General features: G+C 37.5%; 1 protein-coding gene across 2 annotated transcripts in view; it reads right to left on the minus strand.

Moving 5' to 3' along the window:
* ADK (adenosine kinase) overlaps window positions 1–22,033 on the minus strand; it is a 272,472-nt gene that overhangs the window by 47,467 nt on the left and 202,972 nt on the right. For both annotated transcript variants that reach the window (XM_082286036.1, XM_082286037.1), the window contains exon 8: window positions 55–90. In XM_082286036.1, the coding sequence (XP_082142162.1) occupies window positions 55–90 (36 nt within the window). The remainder of the gene's footprint in view (window positions 1–54; window positions 91–22,033) is intronic.

Consider the following 22,033-nt stretch of genomic DNA (forward strand, 5'->3'; position numbering starts at 1 on the left):
AGCAAGAAAAAAACCTTTAGGATCTGTTTAGTGTGCAATTGTGGGTTAACTCACCTCAAAGCCTTGCTCTCTAGCAAAAGTGGCAGCTTCCTGAAATAATAAAAAAAGAACAGTTAATTATAAAGTGCTAGATAATGAAGAAATAACACATTCTGAAACTCATTCAGGCAGTTTTCCTTTTACACGATTATCTCAATATAGCCATATACAGTTGTTCAATTCTGATAGTAGCACCAAAAGCTTCCCCCTCTTCCCTCAAGCCCAACAACAGCACAATGTCAACACATTTCACAAGTTCAAATAAAGAAGGTACAGTATGTTTTTTCCAAGCGAGGAAAAGTTACTTCTGGAGATAGGACTTAAACTAGGAAACATCCTTCAGACATATTTTTAATTGAAATTGTATCATCTCTCCATTTACGTATGGCACTTCACGGGATACATGTTATCAAGCCTTTTTAAAAAAATCATTTGTCATCCACAGTGCATTAAAAAACCAGGATCGCTAAATGTGTTCAGACCCTTGTGGTCTACAGAATCAGATGAACATTTAAAAATATTCTGATGTCTTAATCACTGCTTTAAGCAATTTAACTGTGTTCTTTTCCTGAAAGAACAGAGGAAACATCATGGTATCAGAATGTCCTCATGTCTTATTTATATTAATTGATGCAATTAAAATTTGTTTTGAAATAAAAGCAAGGGGATGGAAGACAATAGCAATGTTTTTCCCTTACTTACGTTTTATCTTAACATTGGAAATATTGCAGAAAACCCTCAAAGTCTTTATGTTTTAACTTGCATTCTTCCAGATTATCTTTGCCAAGTGATATTAATAGAGGGATAATCTTGAGCCAAAATGGTGAGTCGATCTAACTAAACAGAAATAACTACTGTACCAAACCAGTCCAGTGTTGTGGAGAGGTTTTAGTGCTTCAGAAAATACACGGTTGTGGACCTACAAGATCTGTCAATTTGGGGGCAATAGAAGAATTTGAAGTGGGTACAATTCATTATAACAACAGTAAGTTGAGGTTAATAAAATGTGATAAGCTGAAAAGCACAACTCCTCAGGCTGCTTTACTGCAGAAACATAAGGCTGACCGGGTTACCCTTAGCTGATGTTGACAGAAAAACTGAATCATGGTCCTGACAATTGGGTGCGGGCAAGGTTAGCCACTTTGACAATTTACTTACAATTGAATCCCTTCTTGTACATCACACAGTCAATGACATTTGCTAGCCTGGCTGTCAAGAAGGAGTGTAGGGTTCAAAGATATCATGCAGTGTTTTCCTAAACCAGCATGTGATTAACAAAGCCTATGCTCGTATGAAAAAAGGAGCCTGCAAGCTTCCACTCTGAAGTGATGCACTCACAATGAACTGCAACACAATCAAGAAAGCCTCAAATGGGACCGTGACACAGAAAAAAAAAATAAAGTAAGAGAAATAAGGGAGTAATAAGTAAGGGGGAAAGAGAATAAGAAAATGGACTAAAAATTACTTCTTGTAGCCAAATACCTTCTTTAGCCTCAGGTTTTCGGCCGTGCAATTGAAATTGGAAGTTATACTGATCTGTCCTAAGGGATTTCTTTAAAATCCCAATACAGCAGGACATTAACATCTGTGTTGAACTATTGTGTGGCCAGGAAACTGGACACCAGTACATGAAATAAAAACTGTTCCAGTGAAGTGGTGCTTTCTTGTGTGGGAGATGGAGAGAATTCATCTTAATTTTCTGTACTGGGGCACCCATGCATAGCACATGTGTTTTGGAAGACTTGGCCCTTCCACAGGAAAGGATAAATGATTGCACATTTGTTAAAAAGTATCTTGTCTTCAGATTCTCCTGTAAGAGCGTCATCTTTTAGCCTGGTCTGCTGCCCAGCTACATGAATAATGGCAGCCAGCATACAATCACAGATTTTCCTGCAGTTGACCTCTAATCTAAGGGTGTCTGAACATGCCAAAGAACAACAGCAATCTTAATTTTCTTCTATCAACTGAACCTCAGAATGACTCTTGAGCAGCTTATTTCAGTAAGGATTGTGCCTACAGTCTCCTAAAATCCAGCTTCTCTCAGAATTAGATCCCTTTAAGAATTAAGGCCCTTCCAGTAAAAAAAAACTAATAAAGCTCAAAACACACATTTGGATTGTGCAGTTTGGTGTTTGCAAAATGCTGAGAAATCTGAGGCAGGCTCTGATTGCCAGGGACAGTTCAAAGTAAATTAACCAGATAAAAGCGATGAGAACCTTTTAGTATCTATTCACAATAACAGTGAGAACAGGAAACAAGCAGAACCCATCTGTGCAGCCCTAGGGCACCTCATACTGAGCTTCACGTCTCTAATAAAGTAGTCAGGTTAAAATCTAAGTGGCTGTAACATGTGGAGACTGCTTGGGTTACAGCGGCCAGCCGGGGCGTTCCCTGATGCAGGTGATAATCAGTATGATAATCACTATATTTACAGGCTTTCCATTTTATATCTGACATTGAAAATCACGAAGAAGGAGGGATTAAGGAAATAAACAACCTACACAGAAGCTTTACTGCTCCCCAGAGAATGCAGCATTTTCATTCATGCGTGACATGCGACAACAGAAGAGCAAAACAGCGACAGAACAGAATTTTCTTAGGAGGCTTCATTTCACATCAGGAGTTCTTTCAGTTTTGATAAACTTTACACATTATTCATTCATTACTCCAACTCAGCATTTTCAGAGCTGTTTTCTGTTACTGTCTACAGAACATTTCATAAAACCCTCTCCCCACCTTATCACTGTTTCATACTAAATATATTAAAAACTCATACTCCTTTTTCTATATAATCTAACTGTGACAGCAAATTTATTGTTGCGCCACCTAAAGTAGAAACGAGATTTGTTTTTAGTTGCGAAATGTCATTTGGCTCATGCCTTTTGGGGGAAAAATGTCCAAAGTACAGTCATGCTGAAAAAACCTGTATGCAATGTTACTTAATGGGAGTAACACAGTGTCACCAAAGTTAACACACACCCTCTCTTTGCACAATAGTGAGCAGTTTACACAGGAAAGCGACATTAATTAAGGAGATAACAATAAAAAAGACAACTTCCGTCAGTGCTGGCCTTTGTGTTATGTTAGAATTTGCTTGCTAGCTGAAAACTATTTCCATTCTTGCATGTATTTTACTGCTGTTGGAGTCCCAGCTGAAAACTATTTCCATTCTTGAATGTGTTTTATTGCTGTCTGAGCCCCAGCATTCAGTAAAAAGAACTGTTTATAATCTACACATGGGCTAATTTTAACAGGACTTGTTAAAATCCTGAGCCCTTTTATCAGCAGCAGTACAAACTATTTGTTTATAAGTAAACAGAAACATACCCTCTAAACACAGAATCCGTCAGCATCTGCAATCCTAGGAATAACACATAATCCTATGTTAGCCCCCTGTGTTAGAATACTTTTATGATTATAGTGTTAGGATGGCTCAACTTCAATAATTGCATGTTCAGTTTGCCATGAGACAAAGAAGGCATGCCATATATTGAATATTCTTGACACATCCGAATGTTTTTTGTTGGTACAAGGTTTTATGATTACTTGATCAAATTACAGCCAAAATGGTAACAACATGCATAGTGGGTTAAAATTAATTCGTGTAGGCCAACATAAAACTCATGCAGTTGCACTGAACAGCATCTGAAACCATGTATTGCCAAAATTAGCTGACAAAGGCTGCTTCAAAAACACCAGCAACATTATTATCTACAATACACATTTTAACCTTTGTATCGAAAAAAAAGGAGCACTGAAAACTAAATTTGCATTTCATTGCCGAAATCAACATTATCTCATAAAGAAATGATAAAACAGCAGGACAGCAATGATACCCTTGCACACTGAATGCATTTCCCGTAATTACACAAAAAAGCAAATGCAGGGGACACTGAAGATAATCCCTCCCCTGCCATCCCTCTTGGTAGGGAAAACATCTCATAGAATAACCTCAACTCACATATTGCAGTACCACCCCCTGGATTTGATTTACTGTTTTTAATTGGGAGATTACTGACAGGTTTTGAGGGAGTTCCTACTTCATTAACTGTAAACTTCCTGACTTCCCAAAACACACCCTTTTCACATTTTCAGGAATACCATCCTCTTTTCTCTGCACAGCAAGTCTGTGACGCAGAGAGTTCAGCCTGGCCCACGAATCAATGCAATCTCAAGCCCACACACAGATCATGTGGAACTGCAGAGGAAGATCCTCACAGCCCAGTGCAGAGCAGAGTGCATAACAAAAAAAAGAAACAAAAAACCAAACTTGTGTGGACTCACTCAATGAGAAACAGTAAATGAGCATGAGGACCATATACTTTGTGTTTGCATTTGATGGGACAATTCCTACTGGTAACAACCATGTTTGATTATAACTTGAATAGTGCTTCCAACGCTGTACCTTACAAGCCTTTCTAGACTGCTAAAATCTTCTAAAAATGACTCTTAAACACTTCCTTCCTATCCTACATTTCAGACGTATGGATTGTTAGTTTTCTTCTATGCACACTGTTTCCCTGAACACACTGAATGGTATCATTATCTCGCCCTTTTTCTTCAGTATAATAGTTTATTACTATTCATCCCACTCCTGAGTTCATCTCCAATTCTGCTGTAACTTTGTGTTCTTTGTATCTTCCCTTGTTTTTCTACAGGTTGTACTGCTTGTGGCAACAAAGTTTCTTTCACAAATCTCTAACATTAAACCCCTGTTGTCTAAATGAAATGGGTGACAACCGAAATAAACAAATAAGTATATCGGCAAGACTTTTGTACGAGTGATGCCCACTGATACCTACAACTTCATTCTGTAGAAGACTGACTCAAATAATCAAAGTTGGTTTAGATTGATAATCTCCTTTCTTAGACGTAATGCTGAAGATTTGTATTTCTGAAAAAGGCATTTTTATTCATGACTTCCTAAAGGGCAGTAGAATCGTAAAACAAAAATCAACACCAAACAAAACCCCAAAAAATCATGTATTATTTGTCACTCTGCACTACAGAGACATGAGTCTTTATTGTAATATAATTACTTAGGCTTGTAGGTCACCCTAAGCAGGTGTATTTGTCCTTCTATCTGTCTGTCCCTTCTACCATCTTTCCCTGTCCCTAACAAGGAGCTTTCTTACACAATTCTGTGTTTTCAGAGCTGTATTCTGGTTTTATATATGTCATAGGTACTGAGAAGCTCTGATTTCAGTAGTATCTGTTGTGCCTGGTAACTCTTCAGTAGCCAAAAAAAATACATATTCCTCTTTTGTTAAAATCTCCCCCCTTTTTTTCTTTGAAGATAAGTCATGAAGAATGAATTATCAAGATCACCATGTGCCCTCCTTTTGGTATTTCCTTCATTAAAAACTTGTCACAGTGCAGGAGATACGCTGGTTTTTAAGAAAGAAACCTAGTAAGCTGTGCCAAGCCAAGTTTTCCACTCTTCCAGCTTCAGGCCAGTTTATGCTAAATATGACCCTGGAAATGGGGCTTAAGGCACAGAGAAGACAATGGATCTCCAACTGCTGCCTTTTAATTATAACAAAGATGTCATAAATACATTCACTAACTTCATGGCAGAGTTGGTGTGGTGTTCCATGAAATCCAGGTATTTAATGCAGCCCATTAATGTGCAGCAATATGATCTGCCTTTTTACCACATTTTCCTGTATATGCTTCACAAAGCCAAACCAAGGTAAATCCGGCTTTACTCCCTGTCCCAATTTTAACAAAATAATAGATTAATGTATATACACACACACACAGAGATATCATAGCGAATCCACAGTTCTTAACACGGTGAATTAACAGCATACAAGAACTACAACTAGGGGTGATGTCAAAGCTGTGGTAATGATAATCATGACCTACCTAAGGAATTAGAGGTAGATTCTGCTAAAGACTCTGCTGATCAGTTGAAAACATGATTTCAACAAATGGCTGGTATTATTCTGCTATTTAAAATGAATGGATGGAAAGTCTACAGCACACAGTTCCAGCAGGATCACTAACTTTAGTGCCAACAGTACATTTATTGTAGTTAGTGGTAAGATACACATGTTCATCTTCATTCAGCACTAAATAGCTATCAGTGGTTACTCAAAACACTGTAGATAGTTCTATCCAGCCTTTTATGTCAGTGTAGTCTGATTTAGACAGGCATTACTTTAAGGTCAACTATTACTACATTTCACTGTGTAAAGGCAATACAAGTTCATATGCCTTTATTAAAAAATGGCCACTTCTAAAGGCATTAAGGGCTCAAAGGCAAATGTAATTTCATGCTTTTCCTTTTCCTTTTTTTCTTTTTTTTCTTTTCCTCAGAGACAGTTGCTTTAATATGGGTCATACAAGAGTTTGAGAACAGAAGACAAAAGAACCACCCAGTGTATTTTCTGAAACAAATGGTGAAATTTCCGCTACAGCTGAGTAAGTTTGTGCTATACCTGGGGATGTGTTACATGGATGTAATGCTTCAATATTATTTATGTTTGACAACACATCTAATGATGTGACTAATCCTTGATTCAGCCAGTAGTGTAAGCCTGTTCATGTCTCAGAGAAGATCTATAGGAGTGGTCAGAGAATGGACAGACCCCGCACACAGCTTGAGAATCAGCACTGAGAACCAGCAAGTATCCACCCCTCACTGGTTACTACTGAAGAAAGCACAGCTGGGATCAATTGGATGAGGAGATTATCAGAAAGGAACACTGAGGTGTTTTTACCCCACTTTCCTTTTCTTAGGAGCAGTGCTAGATCCCCCAAATTTTTTTTTCCCTAAAGGATAGATAGCGAGAACTCGTATCATATCCTAAAATATTCAGCTTGCTCCAGAAATACTAAAGATACTGGTAAATATATGTACACTGCCTTCACCCATAGCTGAAAATATAAAACAATAAGAATAATTTCAAGTTAATAATCAGAATAAGTGTAAATACCATATAGGGTTAAAGTTGTAGTGTTCAGAGGGGGTTCTGGCAGAGTACCAGAGGGTTTTGTCTGAAAAATCCTAGTGTGAAAAGAATTGAGAAAGAAACATATTTCCTGTCCTGCTTGGGTTCACCCTGGAGTGTCTGTATCACGTATAATTCATTAATATTCAAGGTATTTATTCTCCTATTCAGGTTATTACCAGAACTATAGTTCCTGCTAGAATCTTCTGTGGAAAGAATCACCCTGAGTCAGAGCTTAATGCCATTACAGGGTCTGCAACGGCTGCAGCAGGGATATGCCTCTGAGCCATTTTGAAATTTTATGATGGATAAAGTGCTGTTACTTACATCTCTATCTTACATCCTTACCTAAGGAACTGAACTACCTATGACTCTGTATGTGCGTCTCTCCTCACATATTATAAGCATCAAATTAGTGAACAATACTTCTTTACACCACTTCTCCATACAAATATGTCTGTCTCCACCTTAATAATAAATACATCATCATCAGAAGTGGGGGAGAAGAAAAAAAACCACCCCATTCCTAAACAGCATTGAATCAGGAGAACATAATAAAAATGAAAACAAATGTCTTTAAATGAATAGGTAGAAGATAAGAAATTTATTTGCATATAAAAATAAAAGATGTGTGGGGTCTTTTGAAGTCTTTAATACTGTTCACTGAATGCTCTCAGTGCTAACTTTCTGGCTGGAGGGTGACAAACAGAAATAAAACATTGCATCACTTTCAATGAGGCCTTCTATGATTGTAACCACTCAAACTCGCCCAAAATTAGACAAGACATTCTCATCTAGCAATTTCAGATGAAGAGAATAATCAGATACTGTGCTGAAAGTGCTAGGATCCAGCAGGATTGTCCCTAGTCCTGGTAAAAGGTTAATGTATTTTTAGCAGTGAAATTGAGTTGTTTTATATACTTTGTTTAGTGTGATGTCATGCACAGCCATTTAGAATTATAACTGAGGCCGTGGCATTGGGAACTCTGTAAAAAGCAGTCATTGTGTCACACTCTTCATGTGCTGGGCTTGCTTTGCTTTCTAACTCTAGCAAGAAAATACAGTTGCTCACTGCCATCTTCAGCAATAACACTGACTTTTTAATCTTCAAATTACATATTTTACCCTTTCAATGAATTTCAAACCCAGCTGACTTTATGATTCTTACTGGAGTTTCTTGTGCTGTTTAATGCAAATTCAATGATGCATTTATCTGTGTTCAAGATATGAATACTCAGATTAATTTTGTAAAAAAATTAAAGAGAGTAATTTTGTTTTCTGAAATTTTCAGTTTTAGCTAACTGTAGCTACTTTATGGAAGGAAAAACCTAGTTCTCAGTCTGGACCAGCAGACCACCAGTGGTCTCTCACAACATGGCCACTGCATGGAAAAACAACATTTCAATTTGACCACAGTTAGATCACAGCAGTCCTGAGTGAAGAACATAAGCTTTAATTCCAGATGTGATTGAGGCACTATTTATCATCTTGGACAAGTTGCTAATTTCTTGGATCAATTTCTTAAAAATCCATAAAAGTTAGAATTTAGCTGCTTTTGACCATTAAGTGTTTATGGATGAGGGAGTTTGGGTATGTTTGTTCTTTTTCTATTAGAAGCCATCCTGAACTTGAGATGGGCTCAAACAGAGACTGAAAGAACAGTTAAATAATGAAATTAAAGGGATATGATTCCAACAGATTTTAAAATGGTATTATAAAAGACATGCAGTGGTTGAGTTTGGGAGGGGCCTCTGAACATCATCTAGTCCAACCCCACTCCTCAAGCAGGGTCAGCTAAAGCAGGCTGCCCAGGACCACTGGGTTTTGAATATTTCCAAGGATGGAGTCTCCACAGCCTTTCTGGAAAATCTGTTCCACCACTTGACCACCATCACATTTTTTTCTTATCATCTTCACCATACAGTTTTTTCTTATGCTTCAGTGGAATTTCCCACAGTTGAATTTTTGCCTGTTGCCTCTTGTTGTGTCACCACCCACCACTGTAAAGAGCCCGTCTGTTTTATTTACTATCTCTTTTTAGTGTGGATTGGTAAGATCTCCCTGAGCCTCTTCTTCTTGAGGCTCTCAGCCTCACACAACAGATGCTCCAACCCTCAATCATCTTTGTGGCCCTTTGGTGGCATCACTCCACTAAGTCTATGTCCCTCTCATGATGGAAGCCCAGAACTGGACCCAACACTGCAGATGCATCTCATCAGGGCTGAGCAGAGGGGAGGGACCACTGCCTCCCCCTCTGCTGGCAGTGCTCTTCCTAATGCAGCCTGTGATGCTGTGCTCTTCCTTCCTTATTGCACAGGCACATCACTGCCTCATATCCCTTTTTTTATTCTACTGAGATTCTGAGGTCCTCTCTTGCAAAGCTGCTTTCTACCCAACTGGTTCCCAGCCTGTCCTGGGACTAGCATTCCTCCTCAGGTAAGGGGATCTTCCATTTCCATTTGCTGAACTTCATGAGATTTCCACCAGGCCATTTCCTTCCTCTGTCAAGGTCTTTGAAATGTGATATTATACTTTGCATTAAGATAGTAGCTACTGACTGCAAGCACGGGATAAAATCCATGCTGAGGCTAGGATAGACAGGGAGACTTTATCAACAATTTATTGATATACACAGAAAAGTCACATAAATGTTAGAATGGAAAAGAAACAGCTAAAGAAACCAAACAATGAACCACAGCCACCTAGCAGGGTAAGGATAGTCACAAAGTACAAATAAATCACAAGCTGCTCTGACAAATAAGCAGGATCTCTCAGATACTTGGAAAAACCCTCCCTCCAGCTTCCACTGGCCAAAGGACTGCTAGCCACTGCTGTACAGCACACCAAAAGTGAAGGAAACATGTAAGTCCATTAAAGGGTTCATGTGGGTTATAATATGCTTGGCAGCAGACATTCAAATTATCCATAACCAATTGCTTCATGCATTCAAATCACTCTCATTTCATTATAATTGCTTTTTCCTTTAAAATTTAGCTTAGATAAAAAGATCATGACTATACTATTGGTTGGTTTTGTTATTATGCTTTCAAACATGAAAGCAATTCTTCATGAAGAAGTGGGGTTCAGAATTCCTATGACAGAAATGAAACTACAAGCATACTCAGCATTCCATTTTACCATTTTACTTATAAGACACTACACTCATGAAAAAAAAAAAACCAATAAAAAGTAAGAGGTTAAAAAAAATAGGTGTATGAATAGGCACTAATTCCTATAAGAAAATAGATTGAAATTAGATATTGTAATTATGGCAAATTACATTCCTGCATCAAAGATCAGTAATCTTTCACCTAATACATAACAGCATAATTATGACAACAACATATCTGTCGAAAGTGCATAGTTTAGCAATGCGTTATTCCATGGATAACTGTACACAGATCCCTTTCTTTCAATGGGATCATTTGCCCTAATGTGCACCGGACATGCAGCAGTAATACTGATATGCTGAATTCACAGTGGTTTTGCCTGTCAGGTATTTGCCTTCCCTGTTAAATCAACTTTATGTACACACACATATATATGCAGACACACATGACTTTCACAAATGCATATATAGGTCATGACAAAACAAATGTGATCTCCCTCTCTGAAACCTTCAGTGTTTCAGTTTTCTGTATGCACCCATTTTCCAAGCCCTTCCTTGTTGTATCAGTGGTTTTCACAAGAACTTTTATTCACTAGACCTCCAGCTAGGGAAAAACAAGATGACTGCAATGGAATCTCAGCCACTAAAATGTAACAATTTATTGGCACCTTCAAGTTTTCTGAGCACTTGGAGGTTATGAAGACCTACCGCTATAGTTTAAGATATACTGGTTATAGCACCATTCATGTTAAATAGTACTGACAGATCTTTTTGTTACTATGAAGTTATTTTACCTTGTTAATATAGTTGCAATGACTTATTATCTGTTCCCCCTTCAAAATATCATTTGACATATTCACTAGTTATAAAATATTAAATTATAAATACATTTTTGCTTTCAGCATAATGACTGAAGTTGTACAGTTTGCTATGTACTACTGTTCTTCAGTTCATAAACTCACATAGATAACTTTTAAAGCCAAGCTGAAAAATAAGATTCGGACTCAGCCCACACAGAAGAGAATTGAAAGATTTGGTCAACATTTGAATAAAAGAAAATTCTGAGCTTCAACTGTGCTCTTTTTACAAAAGCAGTTCTTTAAATCTCTGCTAAGCAAGGACACTCTCCTAGTGGCACCAGCTGTATATTCTAAAGGATCATAAAAATCTATCATAGTTTTCAATCAAAAAAGTTTTATAAACTTGGTACAGAAGATACAAAAAAATTACCACTTCTGATTCCACCATATGTGCATACTCCACAAACTTCCAGACTCAAAGAAAAATTTTTTAATCCTCAGCTATACTTCAGAACAGTCACCATTTAACCTCTAATTCTATGACTTTTAAATGCTACATTTATTTTAGGCTTTGTCGCACAACTATTTTTTAATTACTGAGATAACAGATTGACATTATATTTTAGTATACATTTCTATATTTGTTAGCTATTACTATATGCATAGTATATGTAAGCATATTGCAAATGAACCTGAAATTGCACCTGATATATTTCTTATTTTATACATGACAAGTAGAATACTACAAATAATTCTGGAGCTGAAATCAGTAGTCATAGTAATAGTAATAGTAATTCAGTTTTGGACAGGTTATTTTTAACCAAGTACTTGCTCAAGCCCTTCACTACAGATTTCTCACACCTCCTGAGTGTTTCGAAGTATAAATAATCTATTTTTTCCCTCTGCCTCTAGCATTACATTTGTGTTTAAATATAACAGAAGTTATTTCAATCTATTTAGTTTGCCTCACACTTTCCAACACAAAGAATTCCAGTGATTTCTTCCATGATGCTGTGTCTCTTCCATTTTATGCAAAATTTGAAAAGAGCTCTAGGGTCAGCTCAGTGTTGTTCTTTTGTTCAGAGTGCATTCTGATTTGGACTCAAGAAATTCACTTTTTTCTCTTACACTAGTAATAATTTTTTTGGCCAAATACTGGTAACAAGTGAATGGGAACATTCTAAAACAGTAGTGCTATACTCTCAGAGCAGAAGCAGTGGCAATAACAGCACACCAGATGCTGCATTGGAAGGTTTTTTTTTTTAAAAGACAGTTATTTATGGATTTAGGGAAATGGAAAAAAAAATAGGATGGGGCCTCTGAAAAGTGGCACAAATTTCTAGAATCTCCTTGGTTTGAGGTTTATTTTTTTTCTAAAGAGCTACATGGAATGTAGTGCTCACATAATATACTAAAACCTAACTATGTTATAAATAAGTCAGAACAGATATTCAGCACTAGCAAACGTATACTACAACTTTCTAATTCCTCCCTCTTGTCAGATTTTTATATCATGCGTGCTCCTCTTTCAGTCAGGCTAATCAGCTCTTCTGAACTGTGTTTCAAGAAGCCACATATGATATCTACCATGCCATGTTTTGAAAATCACCATGCTCTAAAAGGCATTTTGATCTCAGTTTTAGACCATGAAAACGAACAGTTTATTTGGAGCCTGGCTGGCTTATATGGCAAGCAGTGAACAGTTTGCAGAGGATGCTGTGCTAAAAGTGTCACTTTTAAAAAATAATATTGAAGTAGTTCTTTACAAACATGGCACTTGTCCAAAGCACATATGGAACATAAATATAACCATAAAATTTTATGCACCAGATTTGACCAAGGTCTTGAGTGCTAATTTATATTTTCTCCATTTTGCTGGAAGACTAGCTGCATTTGATAAAGCTACTTCATAAGGACTCTGTTCTCCTAACATTTACACATCACACATCTGGACTTGGAAAAGGATTCTGAATAAAAGAGCCAACTAATGCAGATCTTGTTTATGTTATGTGCAATTACTCTTGTGTCATGAATCTCCCTGGGATATCAGAATGTGCTGAAGACACCCAAACAATATGTACTTCAAATAAAAGTGCAAAAGCCTGAGTGTTTCTGTCCCTATCAATGATCTTGGTACACATTATCATGTAAGAAAACTAATGGTATTTTTATTTTCTAACAATATTGCATTTCATTTTTATTAATTATTTGTATGTAATTAGAGCTGCCCTCAGCATCTGAAGATTTCTGTTTGGATTGTTTTTCTCTCACAACTCGCTCACTGCAGCCAAGGGAACTAAGTGATGGCAGTTGCAACACTCAATTCAGTTACATAAACACATCTTCCTTGCCAGATTCCCCTGCGGTGTTCCCATTTCATGAAGTCAAGTCTGTAGCATTTAGTAATGTACTGTACCAGCAAGTTTCTTTTCTTGTCACAAAAGATTAGGTCCTCTGCTCCTGGCAGCAGAGCAGCATGTGTGTGAGCATCACACACATGGAATCCACCCCACACCAGGTGGCTGCACCAGCAAGAGAACAGAGAAGAAATATAATACTTGGCTAGCTACAGAACAAGAATTAGATGTCAGATTTTAGCAGGAGAAACACAGCTTTCACCCAGAAAATAAGGCAGATTTATTCCTAAGCCTGTTGCAGCGTCAACAACAATGAGTGTAAGTTATACCTTCAACCATACAGCAGATGCATGTGCTTCAGTCTGTACTAGTGTATTTGCCAGTAATGATAAATAATGCTCTGGCCAGACTATCATCGTTAGATGTAAACAGAGTTACACTTTTTAACATCACAGCTGGAACAAACACACTTCTGACCATGAAAGCAGTATGTGGTAAAAGAGGTGACATAGACAGAGCGACCTAATCTATCACACAGCCTATCAGCTGTGGGGACAAGGATATTTCTGGACAAAGTTTCCCCCCACCCCTGCTCATTAGCAGCTATGGGTGGTCATAGTCCATTGAGTTGCCAGAGCTTACCTTCCCCATGGATAGGTCACTGCTGAAAGCTACCTGGTAAATTAGATAGGGACTAGTGGCTGTATGTCTCTGCAAGAATCAGGCACAATGCAAGTCTCTGGGCATGTTTATAGCTGGCAGTGGAGCATCACAGAGGTCTCAGAACTACCTGAGCTGGTAATTCATGCAGAGTCACACAGCTGAAGGTACTCTTGAAGCACCAGCAAATTGAATCATCTAGTTTTGCATGTTGCCTGTCCTGGGTCAGTTCACTGGTTGAAGAATACACCTATGCACTTCAAGGATTATTTGTAAATTCCACTTGCTGCCTACACAAACATGAAAACGCTGAGGGGTTTTTTCTGAGAAAGAAATACAGGAGAACGGAAAGAATCCAAATACAAATTGAAGCAGATGGAATTACTTATTAATGGTTAAGAATTACAATAAAATGAAAGACGCTTTTTTGGGATCTTTTTACATAATTTTCAGTCAATATTGAAGCTGTGTAAAAAAAGTTTCCTTCTTTCTAATTTAAGACTCATTTTTGTTTGGGGGCCTCTGATCAGATCAAAGAGTCTAAACAACAGCACTGTTCCAGAAAGCTGGAATCTGAACAACCTGGTCTACATGTCCAGTTCAAGGACTTAGGGAGGTTGGATCAAACTTCTTAGCTGAAGTAATTTCCTCACTCTTCCCTACAACTCCTACAGATAAATGTAATACCTAACAGCACCATGTCCACTTCTCTAACCAGCAAAGTGAGATTCCTTCTTTGTAAGAAGAATTCTGACACTACACAATGCGAGGAAGGCAAGATCAACCATTACATGAATGTAGATCAATTTTACTTTCACAGTTTTACATGGAATTGCTAAAGGCTGGCTCCAAGTGTTCACGTTTGCTCAGTAGTTCATGTGCCATGCTTCTCTTTAGCTAAACAAGAAAAAACTACTCCTGTTCTAGCATCAGATTGTCCACAAGTGAACACAATACAAATCTCAGTTAAAGCTGTTGTGCTTAAAATGATGCACTATCTCAGTTCAGATTAATGCTTCTGTGCAGACAAGTCTTTATTAAAAGAGAATGACTGAAATGGTGGATTAAGTCTGCAATTCTGCAAACTGCTTTTCTTCAAGTATCCATATTCATAATTGTTATAAGAATTCAGGTTAGCTCACATTGCCTACACATGAGAAACCGTAGCTATAAAAAGGTGTGGTCTGCTTTTGTGGTAAGAGTTTTCACCTTTTACTTGCTCACGAGCCAAATCGAGGTAATCCACCACTGCCCCAGTGGTTAATGCTGACTTGGGAAATCTAGTACCAGGCTTCTCAATTCTACTGGTTAGTGAGCTGCATGCCAAGGTATAGAAGCTACTGCCTAAATTCTTAATAAATTTGCCATTTCTAAAGGAAAAGAAGCAGCAGGTAAAAATCACACCACTTTCTGTGACGCTATTTTATGTAATACTAACAACCTGTAAATAGCCAAAGGATAGTCTTACTTATGAGTTAACACTTAAAACCAGAGAAAGTGTCTTCCTGAATACCACATTATTTTCTTGAAATATTGCAGGCAAGTACCAATATTCCACAGAAGACTACAGGTTAAGTATATACTAGTGGAGTCTCTTCTGATAGGAGCCTGTGAAGCTTTTCTTGCAGCTTAGTGACAAAGGATTTACAGTACCATGGATGCTAACAACCCAAGAACTATTTGCAACATAAAACGTTCTGTAAATCAGTGTGCTGCTGTTTGTTTAGAAAAGCGTGTGGTGCTCTCAACTTCTACTTTCAGTACTTGTGCAGAAAACAATCACAGTTCAGGTGGCATTTGGGTATTTTGTATTTCAAAACTAGCAAAGAAGTCTGGTGGCATGGTCATTGCTATGGTAACTATACTTTTGTAGTGAACATTGAAGTAAATAGGTACATAAAACATGTATAAGTTGTCACTGTATAAGTTACTGTTGCCCTGGGGCTGCAATAATTTCCTTCCTTTAAAATCGTTAAATCTAGCCATAAATACTTGGTATCTCTCAATGTCCTATTATTTCAATAAGATGACAAGGCTCCTCGTACATAATATAGTGCAAACACACAAGCACATCAATTTATCAAAATAGGAACTTTTTGAAGAAGTAATTTATTGGCCTGTAAGTAGCAAAGTATGAACAGGCTTCTGGCCTGAATAAAGAAAACCACTTCCAGGTTTGCACTCAGGCAAGACTGAACTGTTGCAGGTTTAAAGTGCTAAGGCAATTTCTACATCACTGGGAAATACAGAACCATTTTCAGGAAGAGAGCTCCACTGGATCTTCTCAAGTCTTCCCCTTATCCTTTATTTCCTCCTCTCCTCAAATAATCCACCAATGGCTGAGATGTGGAATTAAAAAAGGACAGGCTGGACTCTGCCTCCTTCAGCAAATAGAAGCATTGTGCAAGAAAAGGTTTTGGTCCCCTTTTGTGCTCTGCTCTTCAACATAAAGAATGTTTGACCTAAAGAGGTCCTCCTTTTGTCCCAGCAGAGCAATATAACACCACTGTTATGTCTTTCATACACAAACTTGCTTTGGAACAGTGAAGTGCAAGCTTGACACGTAGCTTAACACAAGCTTCTCATACATAGTGACAATGAACTGATACTCAGAGAAAGGAAGCACAGTTGTCTTCCAATTTAGAGCAGGACTCTAATTCTGCTGAGCAAGGGACCGGTCTACCCATGGCACAGAATGATGGCAGGCACTGATAGGTCAAGTGGATCCCTTGGGATCATTTCCTTGGCTTAGATTACATGTATGGCTTGGAAGTCTTATGCTTCTGAAACAAAGGGAATAGTGTTCTATGACAGCTGCATTACATCATCATATCAAATGGATTAGGATGGCCATGGAGACTGGAAGACCTACACAGTTATCAATGATGACAGAAGTACAGCTGAGTACATCTTTTACAGAACATATACCAAAATATGCCCAGTGACTGGACAAACATCAACAGACACCCTTTTAAACTAGAGAATCTCACTGCTGCAAGAAAAAAAGAGAAAAGCTACTAATTTTATGTATGATGAGAAACCATCCACTTTAATGTATCATTGATGTTCTGGTCATCTCTCTAATGCCAATATTAAGTTCTGTTTTTCACTTAAAGCACTCTTTCACTTTTCACTCTGTTTGCTATGACATATACTGTATCCAAACCTTACATGCTTCGAATACACTTTCTGAGTGTACAAGAACTTTATTTATGAATCCTTTGACAACTAGGTCCTTTACCAAAGATACTCATTGGCTGTATCCCCGAGGGGTTCCCACATGTCAGAAGTAATTATCATTTGAAATTTGACATTCGGGCTATATTTGAAGACAGAAATTTACAAAAACTATTCACGGTTATTTTACCTAATTATATGTAGAGGGACAACAGCAGTGCAGGTAGCTCTAACATGGGATCACTAAAATGGTAGTTACCTATCAGTCCTTACCTCATGATTTTATAGACTCCAACAATTTAGCTGAGAAAGAAGCTCAAGGACAGTTGTTTGGTTTCATACTTTTAGATGGAACATCTCTAATTAATTACAACCCTAATCAAAAGAAATCATGTGGCCACATCCTCCTTTCTTTAAAATATCCCCCATGTCTCTGCTGCCTTAGCTACACTGTACAGAGAGAACCTGAGACAGAAGCTACAAGTCTAAAAAGGGACAACAGGGAGCAAAATCTCCATCTTCCTCCAGCAGTAAATTCCTAGATCAGCTCAGGCTGTAATGTACAACTTCACATTAATATAGCTGCAAAGCACCTCCTCAAAGGCTTCATTCACCAGTAGTGCTCTCACATCATTGTGCTGTTCTGCTGATAGAGAAGGTACACAAGTATAGGTTAACAGACTGGTGCACTGTGGCCGTTTGTCTTATGCTCTGTTACATTTGGAAACCTGCTCTTATGACTCAACACCAATAAAAAACAATTTAAGGTTGGTACTAATTGAGAAGAATAAAATTTTTGCATTGATATGTAATCCTTAGTCTTTTATTTGGAGTCCGTGTACTGTGCTTTTAAAAAGCCATAATGATGATGATGATGATAACAACAACAATACTATTAATAATAATAATTACAATAACAATAATCCAGGATGAACGGATAACTTCAGTATTAAGAACCGCAAGTATGCTGTAAGAATTTTGAAATCCACAGCTTGAATATAAACTCAGAAAACCCAGGGTTAGGCTGATAACGAAAAAAATTCAACTACATTAAGATAAAAGACAAGCAAGTTACTCATACATTAACTCCTGCTTGCCTTGATATATGAAATGAATGAAAATATATGAAAAAAGTCCAATGTTCTGAAAACATAATTCCCAGCTAATTTACTTCTCCAAACACCAAAATATTTAGTAATAACAATAGTTATTCTGTAGTTTTATCATTAGTATTCAACAGCAGGACTGAGACACCTCCCTGACACACAGCTCCTTCATGGTGCTCTTGTGCTGACAGGACCAAGTTAACAAAGAGCCACCTATTTCTCACAAGTCTTGCATCACACAATCCCTGCCATCACATTAAAAACTAATGTGGAAATGCAGGGAAGCCCAATCTCCTTTCTCTTTGCTCCCTTGCGTAAGAGTTAGGCATAATTCAGTTAATGTATTCTTAGCCCACAAGCTTTCACTCTGTTCTGCTAGAATTCAACAGTTGTTTTAAAACATGGGGACTACTACTAAAAGTTGCTGGAAGTATTCATGCAAAAAGCTGAAAAGATTGACAGTGAATTTTTTTACTTATATAGCAAAGACTAATTTGTATTTTACGCTGTTTCAGCAGTCTTTAACTGTTTTCTTCAAAATCACTGGCTCAGTGGCACCATATGGAGCATGTTGAACTTAAGGTACCAAGAATGTGTCCAAGATATATCTCACTCCAGTGTGTTAAAACATTCCACCCTGCAGCTGTCATTATAGGAATATAATTCATACCCTAAAGTTTAAAGAAAAACAGTGTAGCTTACTATGCTTACAAAAATACAAGATTCTTTTGGTTCCAAGTAACAGTCAGTAAATGGAAAACAGTTAATCTTAAATACTGCTGTCTTAAATATTTGAAATTTTAACTGATCATGAACTGCTTTAATCCTGCATGACATTTAAGACTGAAAGCAAACAAAAAAAAACACATGGAAAAGAATTCCTAAAAAAACCATAGTGAAGGGACCTGTATATCTAGCCTTAGCACAGACCATAATTACTTCTTTTCTTTTCCATTCACTGCATTTCTTTTAGAAATTGATATATGAGATGATGGAGAAAAAACCTCAGCTACATTTTGTAATGGCATTGAACAAGTGCATCATCACTGCTATGACATTTCACATCTCTCTGGTCATTACTTCTCCAGTCTTTTGTTTGTTATCTCTGTTTAAAATGTAAGTTTCCCAGGACAAGACATGCCTCTCTGTTTTGCACAGTGTATAGAACTCCAAACATCACCTATACAGTTAATTGCTGTAATAATAAGGATAGGAGATAGGCAAGAAAAAAAGAACACATGATGATAGTCAGTTTGCAAGATAGTAATGCAAGATGCCTTAGCAAAGGATCCACGAACCCCATTTTTACACGCCAACCCATCATCTGGCCTGTATATTATATGTTTCAGATTTTAGAGAATGTAAAGATTTTATTGATACAATTTTTCATGGGCCTTTCTCTGCAAAGTCAGGAAGTTGTATGAGGCTCAGGGGAAAATGTTTTAGAAATCTTCTAAGGTTATCTCGTGATGGCTTACTGATAAATGGCAAACTCCTCTCTAAGGCTTAATATCCTGGAGGCCTTCACAGGCAGGCAATAAGTTGTGTGTGCCATGCTGGCAAGCTGGGCATCTCCCCTGGATGACACTGTCAATCTTCCATTTGCAGTCAGCCACGGATCAAGGGCACTGATGCAGGCCTGAGCACTGCATGCCTTATGGCTCTAGCCAGTATAATAGGAAGGAGACATTTCATATTTGCAGAGCTTATTGGGAGCAGGAACACGGAAAAGGTTTTCACAGGTTGGTTTATCACAGCAAGATGGGTACTTGGGGTAGTTCAGAGAACAGAAGTTGGCTCTTGGGAGACAGCAGTAACTCAGTACTCACCAATAAGACTACCAAAGACCTTGTTATACTTTCCTCATAGCTGAGACAGGCAACATAAGATCCACACAAGTGTTTGAAAATGTGGAATTGAAATAGGAAAACACTGCAGAGTTGTACAAAATTTGCACCCCAGGCTGTGGCTGGGTATGATGTGCTTGATTCCAGAAAAATGAATTGCAAGAAATATACAGGAAAAAAGAAGAAGTTAAGGAAATGTTATGAAAAGGTAAGCATTGCAACTCACTCTGATGTTGATTTAAATTAGTAACAGGGTTTGGTTAGCTTAGCAGAGACAAAATTAGTCACATTTCAAATAGTTTTCAGGATGAATTGGGTATATTTCAAATCTCCTTTTGTGAATTTTATCTACATGAAGAATAATTTTTTAAACTCATAATCCTGAACAAGGATTTATTGCAGAAGATCTTATTAAAAATGAAAAAGTAGTAGCACTGAAAACATTTTTCAATTCTAATTTTAAAAAATCATTTGGAACCTTTCTACATATTATATAAGTTATCCAATTCTCTCCATCCACCTAACACTCAAAATCATTATAATATCATTGAATGTACAAGCTTCTAAAATAGGAAAATTAGGGGGTTTGCTTTGTGTTTCATTACATGAGACACTGTTCTAAAAGTTGTTATCTTTAACAACATCCGCAAGACAGAATGTCTGTATAGCTTACTCCTGAATTAAGCATTTTCCTGGTCTCATAACATTGCTCAATAATCTATTACCTACTCTCTTCTCACTAAATCTACGCAAATGCCCTCCAAAGTAACTAACTTCTGTTAATTTATGTTGCAATATTTTACACAGTGCATTTTGCCAAGTCAAGCAACAATAAAGAGAAACTGTTGTTAAAGAATAGCAGAGGTGAAGCATGGTTAAAAAGTGATAATTGACATTTAAGTTCCTAAAACACCCAACTCCAATGGAAGAGGTACAAAATGAATTGGTATGGCTTGACTAAAGTCTGTTACAATATCCCCTAAAATACTCGGTATCTTTACCATAAATGAAAAGGTAACTTTGGGACAAGTTATGTTGTTACTTCCTTGCAAACTTAAAAATTATCCCAAGAATGCCGAAGATGATGTTAGCACACTTAACACTGATCTTGATTTTAGCTTGTTCTACCTCAAATATATACATAACCAGTCATCCTGGGACACAGAGTTCTTGTTTGAAGTATCAAAGAAACTCATTGCAAGTAGAGTTAATATGGACTCCTGAAGCTTAGGGTTTTCATGGGGTCTACATAATGGGTCCACCTCCCACCATTCTACACTTCAGTATGCTCCTGTGTCCACCCACTCCCTCAGGTAACGCTTCCTCAGAGACGGGTTACAACTGGCAGCATAAGGCTATTTACTTCTTCAGTTCTTTTCATGAGTTTAGATTCTAGAAGAAAGGAATTCGGTTCCAGATGATGAGTGTTCTTTTTTGAGCAGTGAGATTCAGTAGTTTGACTCATTACTGTAATTCACATATACCAAGATGCAGCTCCATCCAAATCTGGCATTTACTTTGATGTTCAAATCAAATGCATAGTGTTTGGTAACTATATATGCAGAATTTAAATTGACTGATCCATTTATCTGAAACTGGTATGTATCCAAGACCACTCACAGATGTATCTCTCCTGCTCTAGTAGAATTTCCAATAAGGGGGAAAAGACATGTTAATCATAGCTGCTCCAAAATAACACATATAGCAAATATTGTGTGTTAAGACCATCTGACTGCCCATCCACACTTCAAAAAAAGTTAAGAAAAACTGGATAAACTGATGGTAAAGGATAGCTGCAATTCCATGAAATTTCAGGTATTTTTCCAGTTGCAGGGAAAGAGAGGACTGCCCCAACAACACATTTTATGGCTACAGCCCCATTTCTCATGAAAATTCCAGTTCTTCTTTTATTTAAAAAAGTGTGTTGCACAACCTGGAGAGGTCAACAATCTGACAGACAAGATAAACATGCCCTGGTCTCT

This window comes from Coloeus monedula (genome assembly GCF_965178545.1).
Source record: "Coloeus monedula genome assembly, chromosome: 8".
NCBI classification, from domain to species: domain Eukaryota; kingdom Metazoa; phylum Chordata; class Aves; order Passeriformes; family Corvidae; genus Coloeus; species Coloeus monedula.